This window comes from Plecotus auritus (assembly GCF_963455305.1).
Source record: "Plecotus auritus genome assembly, chromosome: 2".
Classification (NCBI taxonomy): domain Eukaryota; kingdom Metazoa; phylum Chordata; class Mammalia; order Chiroptera; family Vespertilionidae; genus Plecotus; species Plecotus auritus.
In genome coordinates, this window is record NC_137771.1 from 161,385,032 (window position 1) to 161,397,071 (window position 12,040).

The window sequence follows — 12,040 nt, forward strand, 5'->3', positions numbered from 1 at the left end:
CTGTTTGAAAAAAACAAAAAAAAACAAACACAAAACAAAACTCAAAAAGTATAGTCTGCTGTTGTGAAAACATGTGCATAGGCCTACACTCTTTAAAAAACGTTGTGTAAAAACCAAAGAGGACTCCTTACATCAATTTCATTTCAATATGCATACTGTTGGAACAAAAACACTAGATAGGCCTGCGGGTCTAATGAAGACTGCTCACTAGAAAAAATAAAGAACAAGTTAGGTAATTACCAGATCCGGGCAGTTAGGGCCTTTAAGGGAAGGCTAGCCAATTTGGAGCGGTACCTCGGTCCCCTCAGGCGGCGGAGAGCTCCCCCAACGCCTGTTGCGGGCGTCTGAATGAGCGCCCGCGGACCCACGGGTTTCACGTACTTTGGAAGCCTCGGGGTTCTCGGGTTTCCCCCATTTCCGTCTCGGCCCCTCCCCGGGCCGGGGCTCAGGAGTCTGCCCCGCCCACGCGCCGCCCGCAGGCAACGGTGGGGTCGGGCCGGGTCTCCGCGGTGGCCTGGGGCGGAGGTGCGGCCAGTCCGGCTCCCCGCCGTGCGGACCGCTCCCTGGAGCCGGTACTCGGGTTCTCCCGTCCTCCGGGCTGAGGGAGGGGCCTCGCTGCCGGCTCCGCGGGGCGGTGGGCGGCGCACGGGCGGGCGGGGATCCCCGGCGCCGGGGGCGGGACACCAGGAAGCGCGCGCGGACTTGCCGCGCCAGCCCGGCCGGCCGTGGGGCGGCGGGGCGGCGAGACGGCGTGGGGAAGTGGGCGCATTCCCGGGCGCGACGGGCTGTGGTCACAGGTGGGCGGCGGCGGCGAGCGGAACCGGAGTCCGGGGACTCCAGCTAGCACGCTGGGAGCCCTGCGGAGCTGAGACCGGGCACGCGTCCGCGCCGCTGGAGGAGCCGACCCTCTCCCTCCGCCTCGGCTTCCTGGGCTGCAGCCGCACCTCCGCCCCGGAGCGCAGGTAACTTCCTTCCAAGGTCATTCTTCAGGCGGCGGCGCTCGGGCCCGCCCACGTCCTCACGTTGGTGGGGGCGGAGGGGCGAGCCCTGCGCGGGGCTGGAGGAGCGGGACTGGGCGGCGACCCGAGCGCTACCCGAGCTGCTGGTGGGCTTTCCTGGAGCCGGGTCGTCGGCCCCTGCAGCCGGGAGCGTTCGCCGGCCCAGCGGATGCACCCCGCGTCTCTGCCCGCAGCCCCGAGGGTGAGTTTCCTTCGGCGCCCAGGTTCGGGCGGGGACCGCGCAGCCCTCCTCAGCCCGCACCAGCAGGGGCGCCCAGCCACCCGCGTCCCGGCTGTCCCGGGGCGGCGTGGTCGATTGTCGCCATGGGAACGGCGGGTCCACAGTAGCCTGCCCCGGGATGGGATGGGGCGGTGAAAGCGGCTCAAAGCCTGTCCTTAGTGCTTTCTGTCTGGCCAACCCGGGTCAGAAAAGCCTGATGAAAATGGGACCCTCCTCCCCGTCTTCTCATTTTTGATTTCTCAGGCGTTGGCGTTTGATCAGAGAGGGGCGTGAATGTGTTTAGAAGATGTAAGTTGTGTTCTTTCCTCCTGTACCTTCTGAGGGCTCATGGTGACAGGTGGCAGTCATGACACAGAAGGGCAGTTTGAAGTCAGTGAAGAAAAGCAAAGCGGAAGAACCTGAATTGGAGCCCCTGTGCTGCTGCGAGTACATAGATCGAAATGGGGAAAAGAACCACGTGGCCGCTTTTTTGTGTGATTGCCAAGATCTGGATGAAGGGTGTGAGAGGTAAGAGCCGAGTGTTTCTCGTCGCTGACCCCATTGACCCTTTTGAGAACTGCAATGTATACTTTCAGCTTAGCCACCCAGAACACTGGAATTGGCTCTGATTCTATTTCCAAGGATCTAACATTGAGAGTAGTCTTCTACGTCAAGGGTAAGGATTTTATAAAGATGAATTACTCAGTCGTGCACAACTGTCTGTTCAGCTCAGTTTACTAAGACCTTATTTTTCATTTAAAGGGAGAAGGTGGAGAGGACAGGCAGCTAAAGGGATAGAAGGCAAATTAAATGTGTAAAAAATAAAATGCAACCCAGCAGAATCTGTAATTTTAGAAGGAGCACTGTACCAGAAAGTTCCTACGTTCTCAGTGATCTCAGTGATTGGAGACTGACTAGGTGGGACCTGGAGCAAAGGGCCTTGAGGGTGGACAGATCATTTTCCTGCAGTTGGAACAGGTCTCACCCCTTGTTATTGGGGAGGAGATCCAGCTAGGAAACGCATCCCTCTCCTGCACTGGCTATTTTCAACACGGGCGGCAGCACTGTTTTGTTCCATTGTATTGTATTTGGCTTTTATTTTCACCATTAATCCAAGTGATGAAAATTACTACCCAGAAAAATAATTTTTAACATCACTGAAAGAATTTTGTATCAAACATTAATAACTTGGCTTTTTTTTCCTTTTTCTAAGTAATATATTTAAACATTGTTGCCATATGGAAAGCATAATGTGGGAAGAATGAGAATGTTGGAAACTTGCTTTTCCTATTAATAATAACTCCTTCTGCTTAAAAAGTCATTGCAATGGCAGATTGCCGATTTAAAACTTTGTGCGTTAATCTAGCATGAAAGGCATCCTTTGGGACCACTGTGGTCTAGTACCAACCTTGACACCTGAATACCTCATACTTCTTACTAGACAGTGTCTATAACCTTTTTTACAGTCCTTATAGTTTCTTTAGACTTAGTCTAAAAACCCATGAGAAAATGGAGCACTTTGTGCTAATGAATGGAGAAATACTGCTTCCATAATCTCCATCATTGAAGATCGCAGCTCTTCTATTAACCTAACTCTTCTCCCTCCCAGCCTTGAGAACTGGGCTGTGCCTGAGTTCTCTGCTCTCTCCATATCCTGCTCTGGAGATAGGCTCCCACTGCTCTGTATGACTCCCTCCCATATAGTTATCCCACTTCCAAGTTCTAGCCCTACTTTTTATTCATTGTCTAAAATCAGTGTGATCATTCCTTAAACTGTTCCTTGCCTTACTAGCTTAAGTATGCAAAAAAAGTCAACTATATACCCTGTGTCCTCCAAGCTTGGGTCATTTGACTCACACTAGTTTGATCTCCATTCTCCCCCATGCAGATTCCTCCCCCTGCTGAACAGGTTCACTCCCCGGGCCCAGGACAGATTGTGTGCCTGACACTGGAAAGCCTCCCACCCTTCCTCCTCCTGTGTACAAATGCTAGCCAGCCGTCAAGGTCGAGCACAGATCCCACCTTTTCCACAAAGACCCCTCTGATGACTCCACTCAGAAGTGTTCACTCTCCTTTGAGCACTCCTTTTGATGTTTGGCCATCATAGTTCACTGGGTGATTTTGCTGCTTTGTCACTTACTTAATAATTTTTGAGTTCCCATGTTGTCTTGTCTTTACAACTACCTTGTGAATTTGAGACTTTTATGTCTCTACACCCACCCAAGTCTAGACAGTATGTGTATGTAATGTACATATTTATATGTATTAGTTTCAGGGAGAAGTCGTCTTAACTGTTAAGTATCTAAACATTATATTCTGGTTTATATTAAAAAATGATACACCATTTTGAAAATAGCATGTGTAGTAGTCAGGCAGTAGAATACTTGGCCTTTGGCCTCCTTTGTCATTTATCCTGCTGCTTGACCTACAGTGTTCATTGGTTTTTAATTCCACAAACCCATATGAAGTGCCTTCTCTTTGTGCTCTTTCTGAATAGATGGATTACGTGTAAATCTGTGCAGCCAGAGACTTGTGAAAGAATCATGGATACAATCTCTGATCGCCTCCGAATTCCTTGGCTTCGCGGAGCCAAAAAAGTTAACATTAGCATCATCCCCCCTCTCATCCTCCTGCCCATCTTCCTCCGAGTGGCCTCCTGGCATTTCCTCCTGGGGGTGGTGGTTCTGACCTCCCTGCCCGTGCTGGCCCTGTGGTACTACTACCTCACTCACCGAAGGAAAGAGCGCACTCTGTTCTTCCTGAGCCTCGGGCTGTTCTCTCTGGGCTACATGTACTATGTGTTCCTCCAGGAAGTGGTCCCCAAAGGGCGTGTGGGGCCCACCCAGCTGGCTCTTCTTACCTTCGGGCTATTTCTGATCCTCTTAGCCTTGTACAGAGCCAAGAAGAACCCAGGCTACCTCAGAAATCCAGCCAGCGAAGACACATCTCTGGGCAGCAACCGAACTGAGTGCTTGAACAGAAAAGGGCAGAAGACCAAAGGGTTCCCTGGCGCGGATGTGTCGGGCATCCTCAACAACCGCACCCTGAGGGATGATCAGAAGGGCTCTTCCAGGTTGTTGGCTGGAAGCCCCGTGAAGGCAAAGGAAGACTGGTGTGCCCAGTGCCAGCTCGTGCGACCTGCCCGGGCATGGCATTGCCGGATATGTGGCATCTGTGTGAGGAGAATGGATCACCATTGTGTCTGGTATGTGGGAAAAAGTTGGAGGCTTGCAAAGTGTAAATTCACGTGAGACTCTAGTGGTGTTTGATCGTCCTTTGTATCATCCTAAAATCTCTCTCCTTCCCAGCTTTACATCTTGTAGATATTTGTGGGCTGTTAGGATGTTCCCACTTAGTCATCAGTTTTTCCTAGTTTCACAAATTTAGTTCTTTCACAGTCATTTCCTGAAGGTGTTTTTTCTTTTTTGCCATTCTCTTTTGAGCTGCCCCTCATTTATCTTCTTTCTAAAAGAGAAGCATCTACAGTTGAATGATTTTTTAAAAAAGAATTTATCAAAATCAGTGTAGGCTTATTTTCTCTTGAACACAGAGTTCAAGCAAGTGTTCCCATATTTTCAGGTGACTTTTTTCTCCTCTCATCATACATCCTTAATCATTCTGATGCTACTGGTCTACATCATTGAGGTGAGGTCTTGCCAGATAACTCCCTCTTTGGTTATTGGTGGGAGATGGGCTTTTTGGGTACCTACCCACTGGCCAGTGACAAATGAGGACACATAAGGCCTACAAGATAAGATGCAAAGGGCAGCTCTTAAAAGTTAGCGTTGCAGCTCTACTGAGTAAATCTTAAACCAAAGGGGGTGTAATTAATCCAGATGTGACTGCCATAAGTAGCATGTTTGCATCTTTATTGCTTTTAAGGTATTCTAGGTCAATGAATTATGCTTTTTAGGACTAGGATTCTGGTTACCCGGTGCACCTCCTTCAGAAGGGGATGTCCCAGAGGGTAAGGTGCAGGAAGGCCAGAGGGCATTGGGTGGACTTCAAGTATAGGGATAGCTCTTTTCTGGGGCGTTGTCTTTAGGTGTAAATAGGTACTTTCAATTTTAGATTTTCCACTTCTCTTTGTCATTTCTCTCTCTCTGGCCCATTTACGAGTTCTGGTTTGCAGAAGGCCTGACAGTCTCGCCCAAAAGAAGATTTCTACCTACTGGGGCATCCTGGTGTCCCTGTACATTCTGTCCTACATGTTCTACAAATGGCTGTGACATGGACTCTCTTTTATCTGACAAGTAGTCTGCATATCATCGAGTAGTTCTCCATCCCACACCAATCAGATCTTTTTACTAATATATTTTTAACATATAATTTCTGATGCTGTGTAACACTTCTTGATTTTGTTTTAGAGAGAAGAAGGGAGAGAGAGAAACATTGATTTGTTGTTCCACTTATTTATGCATACATTGATTGACTCTTGTATGTGCCCTGACGGGATTGAATGTGCAACCTTGGCACATCAGGGACGATGCTCCAACCTATGGAGCTACCCGGCTCGGGCCTGTGTAACACTTCTGGTTGAGCTTTTTTAAGTTTGCTATCATCCTTTCCGTATCATGGTAATTATAGCATTAACTCTCTTCATAGCTCGGTAGACTTCACTTACTAATATTTAGAAAGATTAATTAGCCAGGTTCTGCTTTTTACTTAGTCTTGTACTTACACGAATGATAGGATTTCACTTTGTGAAGAGCAGAGACTGTAAGACTGCATCTCTCAGTGAATAAGTTTTTAATTCTCTAAAATTGAAAAGTAAGATAGCTTTTTAATAACTGGAATTCACACTATTCCTGTTTTTAAAACTTTCTTGTTTATTATCTGAGTTATATAGAGAACTTTTAAAAACATGTTTGCTTTCCCCCCCCCCTGTGCTGTCTTGAGGATAAATGGCTGTGTTGGAGAATGCAATCATCAAGCATTTATACTTGCCCTTTCGATCTTCTTGCTCACCTCGGTGTATGGGATCACACTGACCTTGGACACCATTTGTAGAGATAGAAGTGTCTTCACAGCTCTCTTCTATTGTCCTGGAGTTTATGCAGATTACAGGTGAGATATGGACACCCCAGCACAGAGGCCCTGGAGGAGGGGAGGGGAGGGGTGTTGCCATTCACTGTAAGGGGCTATGATTTGCTACTAGGTTAGGGACAGGTTATGGGGCTTTTGAGTATCCCTGAAATTGCCAACAAAATTGTGTAGTAGATAGGTGCAGTTTTCTAGGGTGAAGTTGAAAGGATCATTGACCCTTCAAAAGGAAGGAACTGGTACTGCAGAAGTAGGACCAACCAGCTCAGTCAGGGACTTCCAGGGTCAGATGACTACTCACATGCCCAACCAAGTGACAGTGAAACTTGAACAGACAAACTAGCAGCCCCAGGGTGTGTGTGGGCCATCCTATCTAATAAAAGAGTAATATGCAAATTGACCATCACTCCAACACACAAGATGGCTGCCTCCACGTGGTCAAAGATGGCTGCCCCCATGTGGACACAAGACGACCGCCACAAGATAGCCAGCAAGGGAGGGCAGTTGGGAGGAACCAGGCCTGCAAGGGAGGGAAGTTGGGGGCGATCAAGCCTGTAGGGGAGGGCAGTTGCGGGGGACCCAGGCCTGCAGGGGAGAGCAGTTGGGGGTGACCAGGCCTGCAGGAGAGGACAGTTAGGGGGGACCAGGCCTGCAGGGGAGGGCAGTTAGGGGAAAACAGGCTGGCAGGGGAGCAGTTAGGCATCAATCAGGCTGGCATGGGAGTGGATAGGGGCTGATCAGGCTGGCAGGCAGAAGCAGTTAGGGGCAATCAGGAAGGCAGGTAGGTGAGCAGTTGGGAGCCAGCAGTCCTGGATTGTGAGAGGGATGTCCAACTGATCCTGGTAGGATCGGGCCTAAATGGGCAGTTGGACATCCCTCGAGGGGTCCCAGATTGGAGAGGGTGCAGGCTGGGCTGAGGGACACCCCTCCCCCCCGTGCATGAATTTCGTGCACCGGGCCTCTAGTTTTGTCATAATCAGTTAACTCCTCACTTTACTGCTATTTCCTGGTGCTTTTTGGTCCAGTATTAATTTACTGCTTCTGACCCTTTTGTGAAGTGTTTACAATCTGTATGACCTTCCTTTTCTATTTAACCTCTATTGGTTTTTCCTGTTCTACTTTTTTTTTGAATTACACTCATGATTACTGTGGTATCTAGGTCAAAATTTCCTTCAGCTTTGTTCGTTTGGGCACATTTCTAGGTTGTAAAGATTTCCATGCTTTGGAAGAAGCTGGGATTTTTCAGCGATGACCCGAGCCACTCCCTCCCCTGAAAGCCACAGGCTCGCCCCTCTAGCCTGTTCTTTGTTTTCAGGACAATCAATCCCTGCTTTATCTGCATAGTGTCTCTGTGCAGGTATTTGTTTGTATTAGTCCGTGGACAGATCTCCCCATTGCCATTACAGATCTAGACCTTTATGGGCTTTATTAGAATAGATTGGTCCTCCTCCTCAGGGATAATAAATTCCTTTTTTTTTTTTTCCATGTTGAGTCTTCGTAGGTTGTGAAATTTTTCAGTAACTACTATTCTTAGTGGGTTGTGACAAATGTCCTAAAGCAGAGCATGTCTGTTACAAAGCATGTATGTTACAAAGCATGAGTTCTGTAGACTTTCTGTGGGCCACTTAAACAAAATAGCCCTGCCATTGGTCCTCCCTGCTCTGGACGGCCATTCATATCTTCCAGTTGGGCCTCGGTTTTTCTCATCTTTGTGGTGATTTAATCATCTCTCAGGTCCTTTTGGCTTAGATTCTGAATGAATTTATTTCCATGCAACTCATTTGCAAATGTTTGAATGAAAATAATCAGTTGGCAGACATTGATCAGTAGCCTCTCCTCACAGTCTTGTAGGAGCTGAAAGGAGCTGTCTTGTCCTGTGTTTTGCTGCAGGAAGCAGAATTTGAAATTTGCTGGTGCTCCTACACATCGTACATGTGGAGGGCTTCTGCGTTGGGCGTTGTCTCTGTATTTGTATTCAGCAGCCTCGGACTGAAAAAGCATGGAAATTAAGGAACTTCCCACCCACAGCTTCCTTGAGGGTGTTTATAGGCATCTTGTGGTGCCTTCGTTTTCTCCTGAGTTAAGAACAAGTTAGGAATTATTCATTCAACAAACAGATTTTGAATCCTGTCATTCCAGGCACTATGTTGGTTGTGTGGGGATACAAAGTGCAGAAAACAGTCGTTGCTATTCTAAGTAAAAAATACCGGAAAAAGAGGCACTAATCATTAAAAACTAAAACAGAACATGTTCATTAATGGTCATAATTTAAGCAGGTTATTGGTATTTTGAGGATAGAAGACTATTGTCCAGTGGGATGATTGGGGAAGGTGCCAAAGTCCTCGGTAATAAGTATTACATGTATAAAAGGTTAGAACGGGGACAGCTTTCTGAATGTGAAAAATCGGCAGCCCTGACCCGCCCATTCCCCTTCCCAGCTCGGCGCTGACCTTCACCTGCGTGTGGTACTCTGCGATCATCACTGCGGGCATGGGCTACATCTTCCTGATACAGCTGATAAACATCAGCTACAACGTGACCGAGAGGGAAGTGCAGCAGGCCCTTCGACAGAAGACGGGGCGCCGGCTCCTCTGTGGGCTCATCGTGGACACAGGCCAGTACAACAGGGGCTTCCTGCGGAACTGGCACCAGTTCTCCACCCTGGGCACTGCCCCGTTCCAGCACCCTGCCGAGGACATAGTCTGACGTGCCTTCTGTGCGCTCACGGTGGGGGGCGGGGGGACTCCCCCTGCTTCCCTCCATCCTACACTTCAGTGTGCACTTGGGATGCTCGCTTTTATCCCTAGTTTTTAAAGGCATTATAGGGTCACGCTCAGGTTGAGACTGGATTGGAGGAATGAATCTTTCTGACTTCACAGCTTAAGAGATTTTTATATCGAAGCAGTAAAAGTAGAGCCATTCCTTTCCAGGCGCCTTGTTAACTAACTCAGTCACCAGAAGCTGAAAAGGATGTGGATTGCTGATGCACAAATTGATCGAAGCAATTCCGTCCCTCAGTGTGGGAGGAAGAGTCTTGGATTAGGATAGTTTCTACTCCTTCTTTTAATTCCTAATAGCCATATGACCCTTCTTCGAGTCACTTCCCCGAATCTCAGGTTCATTGGTAAAGTGGGGTCCTGACGTCTGCCCTGGCTTCCCCCCAGAGCAGCTGTGAAGTCACATGATGGATGAGATGTGAAAAGCACTGGAAAATAAAGCACCAGAGAGGTCTGAAGTATTATTAGGAAAATCCCAGACTGAAAGAAATGTTTGTAGTTCAGAATATTGGAGCCATTATTATTAGAGTAATCTCTTTTTAGGCATTTCAGAGTGAAAAAATGATCCCCAAATACTGTGCTGTACAGTTATGGGAGTTTCTCTTTCGGAAGCATTAGACAGTGACTACTCAGGGTAGCAGATGACTGAATGGATTTACAGTTACCTGGTCTTAAAAGAAGAGTTGATAGCAATTATGAAGCTAATTATTGCTGGTGTAATGTACAGTGGTCATGAGTTTGGGTGATGCATCTTATTTCTTAGGTATTTGTTGTTTAAATTTACTCTAAGTAACTCCAATAGGCATTAATGTTTCTTCCTCTTTCCATGTCTCACGTGGTAAGGTGCTAGCCACACTGTGATGATGGCTGGAAGAGGAAAACAGGCATTCCTACAGCGAACACTTTACCTTTCCTGGGTACGGTGGCCAGTTAATATTAAGGGCTTGATTTTTTTTGTTTGTGTAAGTGATTTGAATGCGGTCAGCTCTAGCACTATGTTGCAATAATCCGTCTTCCGGCATTCACATTATTCTGGCATGGATTCTCTTTGAGGGGTTGATTGACATCTTCCCCCTTAACTTGTACATTCTCGTTCACCTTTCCCTAGATAAAAGTATCTCACCAGGAGAGATAAAACAGGGTATATGTGGTTTCTACTAATTAATGGATTACTGTTGTTCCCTAGTTCTTCCTAAAATATCAAGTTATTTTTTTAATCATATCTCAAAACTGAAAATGTATGAAGGATTAAATATTTATGTATAATGGGTCTATTCTGCCACAGAATTAAGATGAGGCAGTTTAGGATGGGGAAGAAATCATCTTGAAATATTTGGTTTTGTACCTGTAATTTTTAAATTGAATTTATTGGGGTGACACTGGTTAATAAAATTATATAGGTTTCAGGTTACACAATTCTGTAATATCTCAAATGTATAATATATTGTGTGTTCACTACCCCAAGTCAAGTTTTTTTCCTTAATATGTTTTTATTGATTTCACAGAGAGTTAGGGAAAGAGAAAGAGTGATAGAAACATCAATGATGAGGGGAAATCATTAATCGGTTGCCTCTTGCATGCACTCTACTGGGGATATATAGTCCGAAACCCGGGTATGTGCTCTGACTGGGAATAGAACAGTGAACTCCTGGTTCATAGGTCGATGCTCACTTACTGAGCCACACCAGCCAAGTCAAGTTTTTTTCTTTTTTTCAAAGGTAATTCATTAGTCCTTAAATTCACCTTGATTTATGACTTAATATAGGAAAGATATTTCCAGGTTGTTCAGTCTTTTTGTGCATGCTGTGTAATAAGAGGTTTATAAATGTTAAGGGGAAATAGGACTAACTTCCTGCCACTCTACCCTTTGCAGCTAGCACCATCCCTGGTCCTGCCATTGATCGAGGTTGTCCCTAAGACAGCTTGTTGTTGCTCTTCACAGAGATGGTTAACAAATGATAGGCTCCATATTCCCCTGGGATGAGCCAAACAGCAAATCCGGGGGTGTTAGCAGAGGCTGTGGTTTCTACAGTGATGCATTCTAACCAGCCTAGTCAAGTATTCATTTGGAATTATCATTAGATCTGATACAACTAATTCCTTCTGTGTATATTTGTGATAAGAGAGACAGTAATAATGTCATGGATAGCACATGTAGTCAGAAATCTCTAGTTGTAGTCTCTTGAATGCCAGATGGATAGCCAACTCTGACTGTCCAGCAGTCCTATATCATAAAAAGCCTGTGGTTGTGATACCCTCATGCTGTAACAACCGATCACCAGGAGGCTGTGCGCGCGTCAGGTGCACGCAGGTGGGCGGGGCTGCGTGTGTGGCGAGGCGTGTGTGTGGGTGGGCGGGGACTTGATGCTGCATCCCCGCGGGTGCCAGTGGGGGCTTGATGCTGAGTCCCCATGGGCACCAGCGGGTCTGGGTCTCGCACGTTTTCAAGGCGCGTGCAGGTGGGTGGGGCTGCGTGCTTGGCAAGGCGCGCGCGGGTGGGTGGGGTTTTGACTCTGGGTCTCGTGGCGCTGGTGGGACTTGATGCTGTGTCCCCGTGGGCGCCAGCCCAGACTCTGACAGGAGGGAGGAGGGAGCCGGATACCCAAACCCAGGAGTTGACTCGGTCTCGCGGCGCTGGCGGGACTTGACGCTGTGTCCCTGTGGGCGATAAAGTTATATATTCTTTTCATACACATTTTACTAATTTTCTTTCATCTCTGACACTTCTATTATAGAGAAAGGGCAAACAGCAGTATTAAAGTATTTCCTCTAATTAAGTCCCTTTTAATGTGCATGAATTTCATGCACCAGGCCACTAGTTGATAATAACATTCATAGAAACGTTAGTATAGTCAGTAATTTAGCTTCTTGCCATATCTTTAAAAACAATCAAAATTGATGAAGATGAGTCCCACCAAAAAGACCAATTATTTGGGAGAATTAGGAATGATCACCATCTTTATAACCACACTAGAGGCTTGGAGCATGGATTTGTGCATCAG

General features: G+C 47.1%; 1 protein-coding gene across 1 annotated transcript; it reads left to right on the top strand.

The window, feature by feature from the left end:
• The first annotated feature begins 720 nt into the window (after positions 1 to 720).
• Positions 721 to 11,252, top strand: ZDHHC23 (zDHHC palmitoyltransferase 23). The gene is made up of 5 exons (XM_080654248.1): positions 721 to 1,200; positions 1,483 to 1,746; positions 3,716 to 4,423; positions 6,118 to 6,285; positions 8,700 to 11,252. The coding sequence occupies exons 2-5, from the start codon at positions 1,586 to 1,588 to the stop codon at positions 8,965 to 8,967; spliced, it is 1,305 nt and encodes a 434-aa protein (XP_080510374.1). The 5' UTR covers positions 721 to 1,200; positions 1,483 to 1,585; the 3' UTR covers positions 8,968 to 11,252.
• The last annotated feature ends 788 nt before the right edge of the window (positions 11,253 to 12,040 follow it).

Bases quoted from the DNA above. Each gene is read 5' to 3' on its own strand.
- ZDHHC23 (XM_080654248.1), top strand. From the start codon at position 1,586: ATGACACAGAAGGGCAGTTTGAAGTCAGTGAAGAAAAGCAAAGCGGAA. The intron at 1,747-3,715 runs GTAAGAGCCGAG...CTTTCTGAATAG, and splicing joins CTGGATGAAGGGTGTGAGAG to ATGGATTACGTGTAAATCTG. The intron at 6,286-8,699 runs GTGAGATATGGA...TCCCCTTCCCAG, and splicing joins GGAGTTTATGCAGATTACAG to CTCGGCGCTGACCTTCACCT.